The following is a 20,232-nucleotide window of genomic DNA, read 5'->3' as shown; positions in this document are numbered from 1 at the left end:
AAGACATTAAACGTGGTATAAATCTAGCGCGTCAGACATTTACTGATTTACACAGCTAAAACCAACCTGACTGTAAATCTCCTCACTTCTCAAACAAGACTAAACTAAGAATCTTTAACTCTATTGTCAAGGCTGTCCTATTGAATGATTCGGAAACATGGAGAACAACTGAAGTGACAACAAAAATAGTACAGACCTTCATCAACAGATGCCTGAGAAATATCCTAAAAATATAGAGATCTAAAGACTGTTTTTGACAGTAGAAGTTCCCTGTAAGCAAGCACTGATAGTTACTTTCATTGGCCTACAGTGACAGGATTGCGCAATGCATCTGGCCCTATTCGGCACCTTCGACACGCCCTATTACAGTAAGACCTGGACTTCATCATTCTCTGGTCAATCTGTTGTTTCCCGATCAAAGGATCCAGCTATACACACCCACCCCTCCCCTACCAGCCCCATGCCGCAGTTTCACCCCTCCCCTGACCCCTCCCTGCCCGCTCCCGCATTTTCACCCCACCTCCTGACCACCCTCTCAGTCCGCTCCCGCTGTTTAACCCCACCCCTGACCCCTCCCAGCCCGCTCCCAAAGTTTCAACAATTTCTTGAGCCAGTCAGTCAGTTTCAGTGACCTTGGTTACCTAGCCACATTCCTTGACTCTTGAGGATAGATTAGAGAAGACAGTCATTTTACCTGGGATATTTCTATTAAATGAATAAATATTTATATATGAAATTCTTTTCTATAAGGACATCAGTTGTTTATTGCATGTATCCTCAAGAACATTCTAGATACAATGCAACAGCTCATAACACACAACATTACACTAGACTAGTCCACTAGGGCACTAGATTTAGGCTTAGATCTATTTAAATTCAACATTCATTTCAGCTTTATTGAAAAATGTTACAAGCTGTCAGCACCTTAAATCTTCATCAAATCATTTAAAATATAACTTCATAGATCTATACAATAATCCCATCATATATAGGGCAATATAGGCCTAAATCTATTTAAATTCAATTTCTATGAAAAAAAAATAGGTACCTAAATTTACGCTTTATTAATGTCATTCCAATTTTAAATAATATTTTACTCCCCCCCCCCCCCCCCCCCCATATTCCGTTTTTTAAAGTACTACTTCTACTACAATAGTAAATATTCCTATTATTTCTATTAGTTTTATTTTCTCTCTCTTGCAATCCGCTATAAGCTGGCGATATTTATATAGGTCTGTGAGTCGGCTCTACAGCGCTATTAATTCTATTATTTCTATATGTTTTTATTTCCTCTCTCTTCGAGTATGGTTTCAGCTGGCGATATTAAAAATCAACTAGGTTATCTCCCCCTGAAAATAATTTTTTTAGCATCGATTCAACGCTGGGACATCGCAAAAATCTGGCCAGTGGTTGCCAGGTGCTGCCTAGAGACGTAAATACGCCAGCTAAAAGCGGAAATTATCTCTATCAGTATTACTATCACTACAGATTCTAGATCTAGACTATATTATAATATAATTATACTAGATCTAGATCTATGTAGTTAGATTGTATGATTAGAGTAGATATACTAGAATATAGAAGACTCTAGATCTCATTTTTTACTTATTATTATGCCTTGGACTTGGATTTATCATTTTATCTTTTTAATTGCCGGCTTAGCCGTTCCCGTTCGGGCGTTGAACATGAATGATCATTGTAACTCATTGTTAAATGATTGTTCAAATTGTTGATTATAAATATTGATTTTCATCAGCTTCACTTCACTAAAAAAAAAAAAATTATAATTGAAAATAAAGCTGCAAGGAAAAGGTTGATAAGGTTAGTTTGGACTGTTACTGTTTGGTTTTAATCTAGATAGATTTTCTAGATTTAGATCTAATCTAGATCTAGATAGTCACTATAGTAATAGTCACTATAGACTATAGACTGTCTAGAGTACTATAGAGTGATTCTAGACTATTTAATAAATAAAAATAATCATCATATATATTATATTTATAATATGTCATCATATCTAGATCTAGCTAGACTCTAGATATGATTATATGATATATATGATTATAATAGATCTATATATTTTTATATAGTATATAGAGAGTATCTCTATATATAGTCAGTATATATATATAGTATTATATAGATAGAATCTAGACTTAATAGTTACTTAATAGTAGTAAAGCAATGCATATATATTCAGAAATATAGTTATAGATTATACATATGCCTATATGATCTATTCTATATCTATATTTCAAATATTTGTTTATATAAATACATCTGTAATGTATTTGGTATATATTTATTATAATTATATATATACATGATGTAAATTTGCACACTAGCACGTCAGTGTAGCACAGCTTGTGTTTACGTTATAAATGGAGTTCCTAATATGTCTTCCCTCTTAAACACTAGTTTGCTATTTGTATAAACACAAATATTCTTCTACATGGTGTCAGAAATGTGTCGCCATCACAATTACTCATGGGATGCCGACCCAGAAATTTGTTAGCTTTGAGCGAGAAAATACTCACACCTAAGACACCAGATCTTTAGGTGGTGAAGAAACACTTTGACTCTGAGAAACAGTCTCACAAAAATTATTTTGACTAGAGGAAAGGAGTTAAGCGTCATAATCCACTACAAGATGGAATGGCAGTCAGAATGCAACTTAATTTAATTCTAAAGGGGAACCAGGAACAGTAGTTTCAAAACATTCTAAGCAAAGATCTTATTAAATAATATCAAAAGTGGAAATCAGATCTCTACAGAAGAAATAGGAAACACATCAGAATGTCTTATATATAAGAAAGCAAATTTTATAGATTTGACAATAATTATGACTTTCCAGATGACATTTCAGAGCAACCACAACCACAAGATCTAGAGAGTCCATGATTACAAACTACAATAGATATGTAGAACCACCATTACACATGATTTCTTCTAACACTTCTAGACCACATGAACAGGCAAAGTAGTTAACAAACCCAAGAGACTTGATTTGTGATTCACTGAATTGACTTTAATTTTTGAATAGTTAGTTAGTTATTCTTATAAATAGATTTTCTGAATTAAAGAACAGAGATCAGTGTAGCACCGACTTGTGTTTATGTAATAAATGGAGTTTCTAATATAATTTGTCTTCCCTCTTAAACACTTGTTATTTATATGAACACAAATATTCTACAATATCTGAATATATATTTGGATCTAATCGATATACATAATATAGTATATTTATTGATGTTTCCATGACAAAAAATATTTAGAAATATGTCTAATATATATCTAAATCTAATTCTAGTTCACAGATAACTCTAATATAGACTCTCACTTTCTCTCTCTTTTGGGAGAAAAAATATATATCTGTGAACCATAGGCCTTGTTTTAGAGTCTAGTCTCTAGATAAATCTGGATTCTACAATTAAATCTAGATCTCTCTATTATGAAAGTCTAAGACTAAGTGGGACTACATATATTATAATTATGGACTAGAGACTAGATCTGCAACATAACTAGATCTAGATATTATTTGTCAGTATATCAAAATCTACTCAGATATATATATATAAGAGTCTTTTAAAATTAAGTAATATCTGTCAATGTAGTAGTGAACTGTCAGTAAGTATCTATGAGCATCTAATAGTCACATTACAACTAAATGTACCTTACTTATTTAGACTAAGGTCCTCCTGCTCAGTTTGGGGGATTGGGCAGCAAGCTGTCTCCAGAACATAGAATTTGGACTTCAGTAATGTCTACTGGCTCTTCCCAGCTGATGTCCACTGCTCTAGGTTCTCTATGAATATATGGCGCCAGGAGTGTGGACGTCCATGTTTGCATTTTTCCTCCTCATATGGGCCTCCATGTTATTGCTATCCCTGGAACATGCAATAGATTCTTTTAGAGGACATGTCCTGCAAACCTTACAAATGTGATGCTCGGTCACAAGCTCATTAAGTGGTCCAGTGCCAGTGTGGCAGATGATTCTTTGTCTGTGACTCTTAAAATCCATATTAGTCACTAGTAGTGGCCATAGGGCGTGGCGAGTGGGGCAACCGCCCCCAGGCCCCGCGTCTGAGTGGGCCCGCGATTGGAGATTCCTTGTCACCGTCTGCTTTGAAAACTAGATCCGATCTCATAAACTAGGATTTGTTAAACTTGGTAAAAGTTTTATTGAAAGTGTTAGGGCTCTACTTTGTAATTAATAGTTGCTTTACGACTCCAGCAGGTTTGGAAGAAATTATTTGTAACTAGTTTGTTGATTTCTCATCATACAATAGTTTCTGAATCATTAGTTACGTTCGCTAACTTTAAAGGCAAAATCTTTCATGCAGAACAATTACAATACACTATGTAATGTAGTGAAATGGCCAATAGTACAGTACTTACGCAAGGTACTATGTTTGTAATATAAATAAGTGTAATGGTGGACGAGCCCGTTAGGGTGATGTGGTACAGTTTATATAGTCTACCCTTACGGCTCAGGGCCCCACACATGACACTCGCCCAGGGCACTGCTAAGGCCACCTCTGTTTGCCACTTCTACTTAGCCCCTTTTAGCATTCTCTCAATTTTCACAGATGACTTCCATGTCTCTGGTATTTATCTAGCTGTTTAGAATTTTGTCTCAAAAACTTGGCTTACCCAAATTGGCTGTAACCTTTAGAAAATGGCCCTTGCCTTGCCTATTTTGCATGCTTCAATGCTTTCTTTATTAAGATAGACATCCTTATAACTTGAAATGATGTTGCCTAGGCATGTGAACTTATGTAGCTGTTCAAGCATTTATAAAGTAAGTGGCACCCTTTCAAGCTACTTCACAATATATAATGTACACATATAGATTTACAACACTGTGAAAAAAGTGAAGCTTGATGTTTTATAGTTTATCAGTACTAGAAAGTTTAAAAGTGTTTTCAAATGTCCCATTGGCTAATGGTATAGATACTTTTTAATTTCTTGTGTTTAAAATTAAAAATTCTTCAATTTAGTGTAGGGCTAAACTAACTTACTAACTAGCCAAGTCATTGGCAGTTGAAGACAATCATTGAGATACATCTGGCATGATTGACTGTTGCTAATTAAATTTTTTATTTACAAAGCTTATATCAGCTCAGTCTGTCTGTATGTCTGGTAAAAAGTTTGTACACATTGTTTCTCACACACCCAATCTCGGATCAAGCTGAAATTTTTTACAATTATTTCTTTTACATGCCAACACAAGAATCAATAATTAAAAAAAAAAAAATATTAGTTAATTAACTTTTGGTAATTAATTATTTTGTTTGGTATGTCGAACAAGGGAAAGAAATTGTACTTGACTGAAGTTGTGGTATCAGCTGAATTAGTCCCCTTTTTTAGGTCACCTCTCTAAATTGAAACAACAATATATAACTATACCAACTTCTCTAGTCATAAGTACCTCAATAGCTGAGTTTAGCACGTCTGCTCAAAGAGACGTTAGCCACGAGTTCAAATTCAGTTTTTTTCCCCCCTTTTTTTTTCTGTAAATGTTTTTAAAAACCAATTACGGTATAATCCACCCAGATATTCCTTTCTTTCTCCCCCTTCCCCTTCTATTTTCCAACTGGTCCAGATAAGTGATAGGATCATGTTGTATTGAAAAAGCTAAAAGAATGAAATAGTACTAAACAATTGGTAAAAATATTATTAATCACACAGATTTATTGTTGTTGGTCTAGATCTTTTACAAATTTAATTACATGACTGATCCATACTAATTGTTAAAACCAATCGTATAAGCTTTTGTTTTCTTTTAAAAGTATTTTTTAAAAAAGTTTTTTCTTGTTTTTGAGATTCTTCTTGGGCAAGGATAAATGAAAATGATCCAGATGTTATTCCTGGACAGACTTTGGCACTGTCTTTAGCTGGGTGACTCAGCCACTCACTTGTTTGGGCAGAGTTAATCCTTGAATATGGAGTAAGGCAGACCTTTTTTGTTACCATCAGTTTAGGGCCTGCCAGTACAACTGTTATGGGAACAACCTAACAAAAGCAGAGTTTTGTCCAGGGTTTTGAAAGAGCAGTCCTCATTCACATGGAGTTAACTGGTGTAACTATGACTGTTGTTTATCTTCTTTGAATTGCCAAAAGAATGAAAATAACACAAAACTACAAAAAATGTAATATTAAGAAATAACAGAAAAATAAAGGATGACTAGATCTCTAGATCTACATCATGGTGTAAACATCAGACACTTATAAAAAAATGTCATTAATCATATTTTGACTGATCATACATAAGATAGATGACGTGGAAGCAGATCTGAAGCAGCTTGGGGTTAGGGCGTGGAGACGAAAGGCCCAGGAGAGATCTGAATGGAAGGATGTGTTAAAGCAGGCCAGAGCCCTCCATGGGCTGTAGCGCCACTGGGATGGATGGATACATAAGTTTAAAAAGTAACTGTATCTGGAAGCCCATTGTCCAGCAATGCCATTTTAATGTCAATTGTACTAAAACACTGAGAGGATAGGCTAAAACATTTACTAATATGTTAATGTATGGCAAGGAATAGTGATTACAACATAGTGCATATTGTTTGATATGTATGCTTGTTCAGATTATCTGGACTTTACTTACAGACTCCAGTGAGTAACAATTCTCATGCAACTGTAGAAATCATAAAATAATTCTCAGTCATGTTCATCTCTTGTGCTAGTCTCATGCAACTGAGAATTGATGAAATAATTCTCATTTATTTCCATCTCTTGTGCTAGTCTCATGCAACTGAGAATTGATGAAATAATTCTTATTTATTTCCATCTCTTGTGCTAGTCTAAGCCCACTAGCCCCTCAACATGTCTCAGCTTCAAACCATTTGACCCTTGCAAGTTGATGATAATGATCAACATTTTCTTTTGAATGAGCTCCACTATTGTAGTCACCCTTTGACACCTTTTTTTTTTTTTTTTTTTTTTTTAAACCTCTCACTTCCCTTCAAGTTTGCCTGTGTTGATATATGAACTCAGAAACGTTTGTTGCCATCTAGGTTAGCAGTTAAAAAACAATAAAAACACAAATTTATAACTTTATGAGTAGACCATTGATTTTTTTTTCTGCTACATATTTTTAAACATTAAAATGCAGATAGAGCATACTGTATCATCGTTCGTGAGTTCTATAGAGCATACTGTATCATAGTTCGTGAGTTCTTTGCTCTTTTTCTGTTACATTAAATACATGTGTACATATGTTAGTAAATAGGTTTCATTTGTTTAAATATTATATAAATATCTATATTTATATATTTTTGTTTGTACTATAAATATGAGTAAATTTATTTCATTACATAGTGTAACATTGTAACCCAATGTTATTTGAACACAGTTACTTTGGTATAAACTCTTTTCTGACTACTTTTTATGGTGTTTATCCTTATAAATATTTGTTTATGAACATTAGGTTTAGTTGCTTAGTAATACTATGATTTAATGCTGACAGCAGTCAAACATCTTTATTTACAAACTATGGATAATTAGCTCACAATTGTTCTACTACTGGTACTGTAATGGTTTAATATTAAATTGCTACAATGTTTGAAAAAAAACAATGGCTTGGTGATGATGGCCAAATTTAGGTTGTCATGAACACCAATTTCATTGGAATTCTACTTATTATTCTATTTTATTTAAATTAGATGATTTTCAAATAGTTCAAAACTTTGTTTTCCTGTGGTGCAGACTTGTCTACATTCTTATCAGTGTGTGAATTGTATTTATTTGCAACAGCTTTTCTATTTACAGTTTCCATGCCTTCCAAATATTGTTTCTATTATTCAATTTATTTATATTTATTATTAAAGATAACAATGGTTGATGGTTAAGGCATTAGCAAGGTAATTGACAATATACACTGTATTGATTTTGTATTGATTTTACTGTTTGATGGGATGGTTGTTGGGGGAAATAACTCCTATCCACTTTTTTGAATGCGTTCGCAGTTGTCATTAGTGAATTTCCCCCCCCCCCCCCCCCTCGCGCATTCTGATTTGGCTGTATTACTTGTCACAGACTAATATGATATACTATAGCACAGATACAGATGGTCTAAATCTGGGAGATTTCATCATTTGGGAGGAAGCAAAAAGATAATTTATGTGGACTTAAAGCTCTTATGAATAAATGTCACTGTATGATGGACCTGGTCACAGATTGCTTGATACCAAAGCATTGAAGAATTTTGTTTTCTTGTAAACTGTTAAGTTATGTGTTAAAACACAGTGATATATGTTTAATGTGCAACACAAAATTAAGTGCTGTTTTAGATTTTACATTGTCTTGCTACTGAGAAGTTGTTTTTTTAACTCGGCAGTACATGTTTGATAAAATTATTATTATTTTTCTACTTTGACCCCCAAAAATGAATAAAATAATGATATAAGCGTGGGAAGCGTGGTCAAGAGGCTAAGTGCGGTTGAACTTGGCTTGACTTGGCTACCTAGAAGGGGGCTCGAGGTTCGACACCTGACTCGGGCAGAGTTGCGTTTACTGAGCGCCTAAAGGAAGCACGGAAAACCAACTTATAGATACCCCCTCCCGCCCACTGGTCCACAAATGAGATTGGACCAAAGAGCTCTGAGCATGCTATAAGCATGAAAGTAGCGCTATATAAAAGCTATAATAATAATAATAATGAATGGACTAACCTTTAAGTTCACATCTGTGCTTTAGTACTCTATTAAAATTTTTTTTTTTGTATTATTTTTGTTTTCAAGAAATAGATTTATGGTAGCAAAAAAAAAGTGTTACCAAACAGTTGCCTGGCTCGAGATAGGGGGTGCATAGTTAAGGAGGAAAATACTTATAGGGTGCTAGTAAATGGATGGATTAAGTAAATTACAGACAGACGATAACTCAAAACCTCACTATTCATCCAGTAATTATATAAACTTTCTCATGAAAAATTGTTTGATAATTAGAGATCTTTTTTTTTTATTTTAGCCACACTCTTGGAGATGTCAAATTTAAAAGTATCGCTGCTTGCTATCTGGTCATAACAGCTGGTGACTGTGCATCGCTGTCATGGACAGGTGCACCAAGTTCAAGGTCTTCAACTGCCTGCTTCTCCTGTGTGTGGCCAACTTTCTCCTGTACCGATACTTCAACCAGCCTGCCACCATTCAGGCGTCAGTTACCCCAAACAGCAACAGGCTCTACAACAATCCAAAGAACTCGAGTCTCCAAAGGAATCAGCCGAGTCCAGATATAGCAATTGTGAAGCTTCCAAGTGTACACAACTCCAGCAATGTTTTAGAACCCCTGATAACTAGTAAAAATGAGAGTAACAAACCAGAGGAGGAATCTTCTTTTGTGAGCAGCATGACTTTACCCCTGTGTCCATTAGTGCCTCCTAGACTCAGTAAGTACATTGTCAAAGCAAATCATTTCTTTTGTTTATAATAGTTTTGAATGGTTCTTGACATGTTCATTTAGAAACCATCATTTCATTTTGTAGTTGCTATTTCCTAAAGAATGGATGCTGACACTGAGTTAACTAGGACCAACTAACCTAGACTACCATACGGTCATAAAGGTTGAACTAAGACTGGCCACTCAGAATGTACTGACCTTGTCTCCTACACCAAATCTCAACTTAAAAACATGTTAAACAAAACAGCAACAATGGGGGGGGGGGGGCAAATTTCATTAAGCACACTGAGGAGACTTACACTGTGACAGCCAAGATAAAACTCATCTTGTTAGTTTATCAGCATCCCTAGGTCTTTGAGATATACGAACTAACTTGGTGGTGGCTTGTCCTTGAGCTGGAGTTCTAGTCACTTTCTCTCTGTCCCTGTCAGGAATGTACTTTATCACAAACAGCTAGACTTTATCAGATAATGAATGTACAAGAAGTTGGTGACATCCAATATGTATAAAATAATTGAGAAAGTGACTTTTAATGAAGTACCTTATGCCCCATACAAAAACAATTTTTAAAAAATACAGGGTTTGTAAACTTCAGATTGCCATACGCCATACTTAAGCATTTCTTTACATGACAAAATCTTTCCCTGAGTTTGGACACAAAGTGAACCATAGATAAAGGTAATTTTGACCAAAAATTAAAAGAAACTATTAATGGAAAAAGGAGACAAATGATCTTGTTAAGATGATAGATATAGTAACGTTAAGATGGTAAAGATGGTAGTGTTAAGATGGTAGAGATGGTAGCATTAAGATGGTAGAGATGGTAGCATTAAGATGGTAGTGTTAAGATGGTAGAGATGGTAGCATTAAGATGGTAGTGTAAGATGGTAGAGATGGTAGCATTAAGATGGTAGAGATGGTAGCATTAAGATGGTAGTGTTAAGATGGTAGAGATGGTAGCATTAAGATGGTAGAGATGGTAGCATTAAGATGGTAGTGTTAAGATGGTAGAGATGGTAGCATTAAGATGGTAGAGATGGTAGCATTAAGATGGTAGAGATGGTAGCATTAAGATGGTAGTGTTAAGATGGTAGAGATGGTAGCTTTAAGATGGTAGTGTGTGGTTTTAGAATTCAATGCATATGTGTCAAATATTTTAGGTTAGTCAATATAACTTTCTTCATTAACGTCATTGCTTGGCATGGGCGTGGTCTGAACAATGGTTAGGGACTTTCTGTATGTTCAGGGCCAAGGAACGCCCTGTCAGTAGATTCACCTGGATAGCTGTATTCATGTTCCCTGCTTTGTCTTCATGTTTTGTGATCATCAGAGTAAATATCAATACGTGCTTTCCAAATATTGACCTGTATTTAACATTACGGCCAGCAGAAATATGATCGGTCTGTAATTAGCTCCCCGTTTTTTGTTTAAACTCATTTTACCAGTAGAAATTATGTCATTCTTATAGATTTACTATGTTATTTTAAAGATCTATATTTCATCTAAGCCCTAGTTTAGATTCATAGATTGAAACTATGCCCTAGAATAGATTTATAGTTTCAAACTATGCCCTAGAGTAGATTTATAGATTAAAACTATGCCCTAGAGTAGATTTATAGATTGAAACTATGCCCTAGAGTAGATTTATAGATTAAAACTATGCCCTAGAGTAGATTTATAGATTAAAACTATGCCCTAGAGTTGATTTATAGATTGAAACTATGCCCTAGAGTAGATTTATAGATTGAAACTATGCCCCAGTGTATATTTTCTACAGGTTGAAATCCATGACTAAAGCTTGAAGGTTTCAAAACTGTTACTGAAAATCTGGCTATCAACTCTATCGCGTTGTGGTTGTCACAACTCGCACTTGTGGTTTTCTGATCAGTGTGATTTCAATTGGTCATATAAATGACAACATACAACTTGTGATTGGTCAGTGAGAGCTCAACTGGTTTTTTTGATGGCCACATATCTATCTAGTATACGACCGGCTTCTGATATTTAGACTAATTGGGGGAACTTGAACTCACTATTAAGCTTGAGGTCACTTGAGTTCCAAAAGCTATTGATAGAGCGGCTGACCTGCCTAGACCCAAGAGTCGAGCTGTTTAGACTTCAATGAAATGTGTTCCCTGTTAGGATCTGAAACTGTTGAACCCAGGTCTCACACGACTACAAAAAATAGTTCTCAACGCCAGTGACGCGCAAACTAAGGTCCGTGGGCCTGACCGTCACAATTAGACAACAGAGAGAGCTCTAGCTCTATTTACAAAGTGGTGATTTGGTTGTGTGTCTAACCATCTTTCTTGACTTACGAAGACCTCAATGTTCAGACCTAGTGAATATGTTTCCACGAACTCGGCGTGAGAGAAAGGTCTGCACTTCTGTAAGAGATTGTGTTTCTTGTCAATATGTCAACACCAGTGACCTCTGACTGGTAGATAAATGTACATCTAATTTCAAAACACTCGACACATGAGTTCCTCCTCCTCTCTCTTTCCCTTCCCCTCGCTGGCAATATTAGGTTGGCGTGACCTTGGTCTGCTGTGTAGAGGGAACTGAAGCGGAACAAAGACATAGGAATGGTCCCCCGTCTGACTCGAAGTGTGCCTTTTTTTTTTACTGAGAATCTCTGCGGTACTTTATGCCATTTGAATTTGTAGTAGCAATGACTGGCATTTTATTACTGTGACAATGGACCTTATTCACCAAAAAACAAACCGTCACGTGATAATATTGATAAAACAACGAAAAAAAAAACCTCACGCGATAACCATTGTGGATTAAAATTAGATCGTAATTTGTATAGAAGAGATAGAGAAGCACGTGACTCGATATTGTTTTTTTACGATTGGTGAATGAGGTCCGTTCAGGCTTGGTATTACAGTGAAAATGCCTATCACTTTGATTACAAAGACTAGCACGCTATAACAATACTGTAACAAGTATTGACATTTTATCGCTTGGCTTGTTCATACGGTGACACTGACTGACTGAGTGACAGGTAGCGGCTACTGGCGGGCTTTTACAATGTCCATGTTTCACTGTAAATAAACATTAGAACCAGGACAGGGCTCGAACTCTGGACCATCGCGGTGACAGTCCGTGGCGCATAGCACAAGACCAGGCAGCCATCGCCCTATGAAGTATCACTAGATGTGAGCGACAGGTGGTGAGGACTGCCCCAGTGTGTGAGTGATTGTCCAATTTATCTAGTGCATTTGTCTACATATGTCTACGCATCTTGAAAAAAAAAAAGCTTGTAGCTTGTCTTTCTGAGTAACTTTGTAGTGGTCCCACGGCCACTTGTCATGGCAACACGCACATGTTATGTTTGTTTTGTATGGGTACAAGAAACTCATGCATCTTGCGCTGTGTATGGTCATTGTTTCATTACAATGTCAACACATTCTACAGACTTTGAAATTAATCATAGGAATAGTGTCAATACAGTTTTTTTTTTAACCTACTTATACTCTTAAACAAGAAAAATACCATTAAAAATACTTTTTAAAAAGACACTTATAGAGGGATTGTTTTTCTCTTAATTACTAATGGATGTTAGATTAGAAAGCAATAGAACATTCCCCCCTCCCTCCCCTTTCCCCCGACACAGGTTCTTAGTAAAGCGATTGTATAGGTTTACTAGGTTGTTAACTCCGGAAGTGGTAATGGTCTTAAGCCCATCATTACCTATAAAATGCTTCCACTGGTATGCGTCTCAAATAGCCTCTGACAACCAGTCCAACTCCTGGTCTTAACGTGTGGTTTAGTTACTGAGCCTGGCGGAACCGTTAGCACAGACAGAAGGGGCAAATATAATAGGCGAGCTACTGGCGCCTAAACCAGTAAGCTTCGGGCAGGTGCGGCTAGTTAGCCTTGGTTGGCTACCCATCTAGGAGAAGGAAAACTCTGAATCCAAACCTCCGCTGCCTTGCGGCTATACCCAAACACGGGAAGGCTTCGGGAGACAACCCTGAGGAAAAATTGTGGATTGTGGAACACCGTGCCACAATATGGCAGATCCTGCGGCGCTACTGATCCCAAACTGTATTGGATATTCCGTTCCTTTGGTCACATCAGTTGCGCGGTGAGGGGGGAACTGCTGTGTGGACGATATTGTTCCGACCATAAACAATGCCCAGGCTTTCATCTCACTTTTTCAAAGCTCTAACCCCAAAAACTGGAGAGGACACTCCAGCTTCGCCTTAGGCGTCGGCCAAACACGGGAAGTGGCAGTCTCCGGTTATAAGCTCAAATGCTCAATGGACGTAGAGCAGGGCTCCAGGGGCCACTTTCGTCGGTGGGAGGGATCCTATGATTCCAATGGACAGCTACCGCCCGCCTCAAGCTGGGCATCCCCCAGCCACTAAGGTGCTGTCCCGTCATGCCTGTCTTCCTCGTTTGGGTACACGAGAATAGGACAAAATCTGAAAAGCACAAAGCCAATGTACCAGTCGACATAAAGAAAACAAAGAGGAGCTCCACTCTTAAACTGGGCACGTGGAATGTGCGTACTCTACAAACTGGACTTAATGAAAACTTACCATACATAGAAGATGTCAGAAAATCCGCATTAATAAATGATGAACTGTCCAGGCTCAAAGTGGAAATTGCTGTCCTACAGGAAACTCGTTTAGCTGACTCTGGTTCGATCAAAGAAAAAGACTACTACTTCTTCTGGCAAGGCAAAGCCGAAAGTGAAGTAAGGGAACATGGCGTTGGTTTCGCAGTTTAGAACACACTGCTGAATACACTAGAGCTGAAGTGCAACGGTTCAGAAAGACTCCTATCACTACGCCTTAACACATCCATTGGACACGTGACTTTGATAAGTGCCTACGCTCCTACTCTGAGTTCCACACCAGAGGCCAAAGACATGTTTTATGACAACCTTTCGTCTGCTCTTAGCGAGATCCCAACTATGGAACAGGTTATCATCCTCGGCGACCTCAATGCACGCGTTGGATCTGACAACTCTGAATGGGACAACTGTATTGGGCGTTTTGGTGTCGGAAAAGTAAATGAAAATGGACCAAGGCTCCTCGAGGTTTGCTCACTACACTCCCTCTGTGTCACTAACACCTATTTTAAGACTAAACCGCAGCACAGAATATCTTGGCGGCACCCTCGCTCCAAACACTGGCACCAACTAGACCTAATCATGGTAAGACAAAAAGTGCTTAAAATTTGTCAAGCTTACCAGGTCCTATCACAGTGCAGACTGTGTGTCCTATCACAGTTAAGACTGTGACACAGATCACTCCTTGGTATGTTGTAAGATCAACCTTCTCCCCCCAAAAAATCTACCATACCAAGCAGATTGGAAGACCCCAATCGTATGTAAGCAAGATGTGCCACCCTGACCTCCAGATACAGTTTTGACTTTGTTCAAGTCTGTATGTATTCATTAAAAAATAAAAAAGGGGGGGGGACTTTGTATTGAACTATTTCCAAACAATCAATGAACTTGTAGATGATAACTCTTCAAGTCTGTTTCTGTGTTTACTTGCTGGGGAACACAACTTTGTATTGAACTATTTCCAAACAATCAATGAACTTGTAGATGATAACTCTTCAAGTCTGTTTCTGTGTTTACTTGCTGGGGACACAACTTTGTATTGAACTAATTTCCAAACAATCAATGAACTTGTAGATGATAACTCTTCAAGTCTGTTTCTGTGTTTACTTGCTGGGGACACAACTTTGTATTGAACTAATTTCCAAACACTTATTGAACTTGTAGATGATAACTCTTCAAGTCTGTTTCTGTGTTTACTTGCTGGGGACACAACTTTGTATTGAACTAATTTCCAAACACTTATTGAACTTGTAGATGATAACTCTTCAAGTCTGTTTCTGTGTTTACTTGCTGGGGACACAACTTTGTATTGAACTAATTTCCAAACACTTATTGAACTTGTAGATGATAACTCTTCAAGTCTGTTTCTGTGTTTACTTGCTGGGGACACAACTTTGTATTGAACTAATTTCCAAACACTTATTGAACTTGTAGATGATAACTCTTCAAGTCTGTTTCTGTGTTTACTTGCTGGGGACACAACTTTGTATTGAACTAATTTCCAAACACTTATTGAACTTGTAGATGATAACTCTTCAAGTCTGTTTCTGTGTTTACTTGCTGGGGACACAACTTTGTATTGAACTATTTCCAAACACTTATTGAACTTGTAGATGATAACTCTTCAAGTCTGTTTCTGTGTTTACTTGCTGGGGACACAACTTTGTATTGAACTATTTCCAAACACTTATTGAACTTGTAGATGATAACTCTTCAAGTCTGTTTCTGTGTTTACTTGCTGGGGACACAACTTTGTATTGAACTATTTCCAAACACTTATTGAACTTGTAGATGATAACTCTTCAAGTCTGTTTCTGTGTTTACTTGCTGGGGACACAACTTTGTATTGAACTATTTCCAAACACTTATTGAACTTGTAGTTTGCTGGTATGTTAAAAAAAACAACAACTATTGTGCACCGTGGCTGAGGATTGGCTGGATTACCCTTTGTCCACGTCCCCGTGAAATCACTGGATCTCTGTGACACTTTGGCTTATTTGGATCCTTTGTACGAGTCTGGTCCAACGTTTGTCCACGTTCTCTCTCACACCCAGTTTCAGATCAAGCTGACATTTAGCACAATGATTTCTTTGACCTGACTAAACAAGAATCAATAAAGCAGAATGAACCAATTCATTCATTATTTATTTGTCATTAATTATTTTGTTTGGTATCTCGATCAAGGGAAAGAAATTGTACTTGACTAATGTGGTGGTGTAAGTTGAATTAGGCGAATTAGCCCCCTTTATACTTTGTAGGTCACCGCTTTAAAGTTTGAAGCTAAAGCTAACAATAGATAACTATAAATCCTGCTTTTTGTTTTTCATCCCTATTCGCCGGTAGAGTGTCTATTGTAGTGGCTTCAGGAGGCTTTAACCTTCGATTTCGAATTCAGGTCATTTTTTATAAAAAAATAAATGCATTTACAAAACGATCACCTAGATATCCCCTTTCCAACTGGTCCAAACCAGTGATACGATCATAGCCTATTTAGAAAGCTAAAGACATGAAATTGCTCTAAGCAAAAACAATTGGTAAAGATATTTCTAATCGAACAGATTTATTGTTGTTGGTCTAGATCTTTTACAACTTTAAATGACTGATCCAAATAGATACCACTACGCTTAAAATAAGCTTTTTTTTATATTATTTTTTATGTTCTTCTTGTTAAGCAATATTTCTGTTTAAATCTAGATCTTCCCATGTCTACTGCCTACATCGTTAGTATAAATCTCTCTTTTTTTTTTAAAACAAATCGACCATTTTGTGTTTGTGTTTGATCTACATCCTGAAGCGATCAGTGACGTCCTAGGGATTGACCTAGTATTGAGTTGTGTAATCCCACCACGAGAATTATTGCTCAGTTGTTGTTTTTTTTAAACGTTTTTCATATCACCACGGTTAAGAGTTTATTTCTTATCTTTGTCAATACCAGTCCCACGCTGACACAAGCCTAGCTATTTATTGTAAATATATCTCTTGATTGTCATGGGCACTTGTACAAATGTTGTTTTGAATGTTCCATCAGTTTTGAAGGTAATTTCACCCTAGTTCAAACCTCCAACAGGACGAGGGGGGGGGGGGTGACAACTGCCAGGGTATGAACCAGGGACCATCGAGACCATCCGACGAGAGTATGTGCACATACCACACGAGCAGGCAGCTATCCACTATCCCGTTTCACTTAGAGCAGTGATGCTCAGCCTAATTCGACCTGCGGGCCATTTTAATTTACGACATTCGTGTCGCGGGCCTTGAATTTGAAGCTATTTGATTTGAAACCCTTACATTAATGAATTGGATATTTGAACTTATCTTTTTTTTTTCACGCGCCAGAAAATAGTTGTATATCTTATCTTATATACTACAGAGGTTAGTTCAAAAAAAGATGATGATTACTTCCTAAAAATATGAGCAACGTTGTAGCTAGCTTTACAAAAACTCATTTTCTCTTTTGAGTAAATATTCCCATCGATCCTCCAATCAGTAGGCGCTTCAATCAAGATTGCCGCCTTATCGATCCTCCAATCAGTAGGCGCTTCAATCAAGATTGCCGCCTTATCGATCCTCCAATCAGTAGGCGCTTCAATCAAGATTGCCGCCTTATTTGTTTGATAATGTCGTTTATATGTTTTTCTTCTTAAAACAGTCTTTCTGTACAAATTAAATATGTTGGCTTATTATCATATTCCACAAAAACTAAAGATCCGTTCATTTTTTCTGGTAGATTCTACATTTAGAGTTCCATTCACTAACCGTCCAAATATTAAAGGTCATTGTACCAATTAATTAAAGAAAAATTGAGGGCCCTAACTTAGGTAAACATTTGTCAACCATTTCTTTTTGGATGGGCATTTTCTACACTTTGTGCCAACATTTCGGCGGGCTGGGTGGAACCACGTTGCGGGCGGGCCGTATTTTGGGCATCGCTGACTTAGAGCATTGTTGTTAAAAAACATGTGCATGGTACAGTTAGATGTATATTATGGATTATCACCAAAGGTGTTTTTTTTTTTTCTGGCTTTCATTTACATAGGACTGTTTTTTTTTCCAACGCTTTCATCTCAGTTCACCTCCCCCCAACCCAATTGATTTGCTATGGAACTTACCGGAAGGGGGGGGGGATAAGAAAACCTGCAAAAGCCACGCTCACTCTGCCCCTGAAACGACGCCTAGAAACCTAAACAAGTTTGAAAAGTCATCTATCCAAACATCGAGAATCGTGCTGTCTTGATTAGAATCTTGTGGTGAACAGGACTCCCCGGCTAGTGTCACGTGGTCCTGTACAGAATGGACTATCACTTGTAGACAAATGAAAGGCAATAGACACGAGAAAGCTTGGCGAATTGCAAATAAATCAAATCATTGCAAGTTTTATAATAGTTATAGACTGACAACACGCTGGGACTGAAATAAATAGGACCTTTTTTTTATTTTTTATATCGAGATTGAGGAGTTTTTGTTTTTTTTCGACTGGATTTTTGTTTCAATACCAATGTTGTTTGTTTCTAGGCCTACTAGTAGAACTGGTGGTAGACATAGAACTGGTTTTCTACCATAGGACTGTGTCTTCAATGTTTCTTTCTCTCAAATTGAATGAGCTAATGTCTCCGTCTGAAGGCAGCGCTGTGTGTACTCCAGTGTCATATTGTTCTGTTTCATTGCAGCTCAATGTCCCTCCACTTGCATTACACACAGGCGAATTCATTGAAACCTACACGCCGAGATGGAAACATACATTTGTTTTGTACCTACAATTTGTCACTCCAGTTAGCTTAGGACAAAGGCTTGGGTTGAAATCTCTCCCCTTGTCTCAACTTTCCGAATTAGACACTCGTCTTGTTTCAATTAGAAACAAGCTGTTCAAGTGTCTGCCCTTTATCCACTAAACAAGCTGTTCAAGTGTCTGCCCTTTATCCACTAAACAAGCTGTTCAAGTGTCTGCCCTTTATCCACTAAACAAGCTGTTCAAGTGTCTGCCCTTTATCCACTAAACAAGCTGTTCAAGTGTCTGCCCTTTATCCACTAAACAAGCTGTTCAAGTGTCTGCCCTTTATCCACTAAACAAGCTGTTCAAGTGTCTGCCCTTTATCCACTAAACAAGCTGTTCAAGTGTCTGCCCTTTATCCACTAAACAAGCTGTTCAAGTGTCTGCCCTTTATCCACTAAACAAGCTGTTCAAACTTTCGACTTGTAAACTTCCTGAGAAAAATTCGACGCATATGGCCGCAAGCTCTCTCCACAGAAATCAGTCTTAAGGGACTTTCACAGCTACTTTTCTTCTAAAAAGGACTGACGCCATGATTAAACCTGGACGGCCATGTTTTTGCGTTCCTCTATTCGGCTTTCATGTAAAGGCTGACTTTGGTCAACGTGTTTCATCTTGTCTAATATGTCTCACAAATGTCAATCGACGATCAGGCGCCACGTTCCTTAGACGGCGAATGACCGGGAAAGATTTCCCTATCGGTAACATTATCTCAGTATGTTATTCGTAGGATCCATCTCTGCCATCACTGCTCAGCCTCTTTTCAACCTTTCAGCCTTCGATGTCTCGAAGTTGGGTGGCCGTTGGGACAATAATTGTATTGAGTAGGTGAATTTTTATCTCCAGGCTAACTGATTTGTTTGTTCAGATAAGCCGTGCTTTATGAAAGACGGCTCATGCTTCAAATCCGACATGCAACACCATGATATGCAACTTCATTGCTTCTGATAACGTTATTAGTTATATTTGTTCAAGATCTGTATGACCGATGTTGATGTGGATTTTGGATAACCTGCACCCAATGTGCATAACTTTGAGGGCGTCTTTATCCGTCATCTCGTGTATACATTTTATTGTATTTGAAAGCAATGCTGCCAAATCCGACTCGGTTTGCTAAACGCCATGGGAACTCGAATGCAGCCTGTTTAATGTATTTCTATCACATCGTCGACGGCTGCTAGAAATGGGGATAAGATAAACCCGGATTTCATTTCCGTCTCGGTGTTGAAGAGTTCCAGTGTCTGTTGTGACACAACAGCTTGATTTTCTTTAGACATGTCGCTGAATCTGGACAAATTGTTGCGAGACGCCTTATTCTCTTGCTATTTTCCAAAGCTATCAAACTTTTTTTAATCCACAAAACTGCTCCACATCCTGTGTTGGTAGTCCAGGCTTTACTCGACGATGTGTCGCAGGACGTAAACCTGGTCAGTGCTTGAGTTGCCTTTTAGGAAGCAACTGAGAAACACTAGTATCATTT

At 37.4% G+C, this 20,232-nt stretch overlaps 1 protein-coding gene across 4 annotated transcripts in view; it reads left to right on the top strand.

The window, feature by feature from the left end:
* LOC106060405 (beta-1,4-N-acetylgalactosaminyltransferase bre-4-like) overlaps positions 1 to 20,232 on the top strand; it is a 45,571-nt gene that overhangs the window by 3,607 nt on the left and 21,732 nt on the right. For 2 of the 4 annotated variants that reach the window (XM_056034071.1, XM_056034070.1), the window contains exons 2-3: positions 1,757 to 1,821; positions 8,971 to 9,388. In XM_056034071.1, the coding sequence (XP_055890046.1) occupies positions 9,052 to 9,388 (337 nt within the window). In that variant the 5' untranslated portion in view covers positions 1,757 to 1,821; positions 8,971 to 9,051. Of the gene's footprint in view, positions 1 to 1,494; positions 1,822 to 7,044; positions 7,175 to 8,970; positions 9,389 to 20,232 lie in introns of those variants that run through there. The other 2 variants (XM_013218273.2, XM_013218276.2) reach the window with 2 other exon arrangements.

This window comes from Biomphalaria glabrata, chromosome 6 (genome assembly GCF_947242115.1).
Source record: "Biomphalaria glabrata chromosome 6, xgBioGlab47.1, whole genome shotgun sequence".
NCBI lineage: Eukaryota > Metazoa > Mollusca > Gastropoda > Planorbidae > Biomphalaria > Biomphalaria glabrata.
The sequence above is the reverse complement of the archived record's forward strand: the minus strand, read 5'-3'. Positions and strand labels throughout refer to the sequence as shown.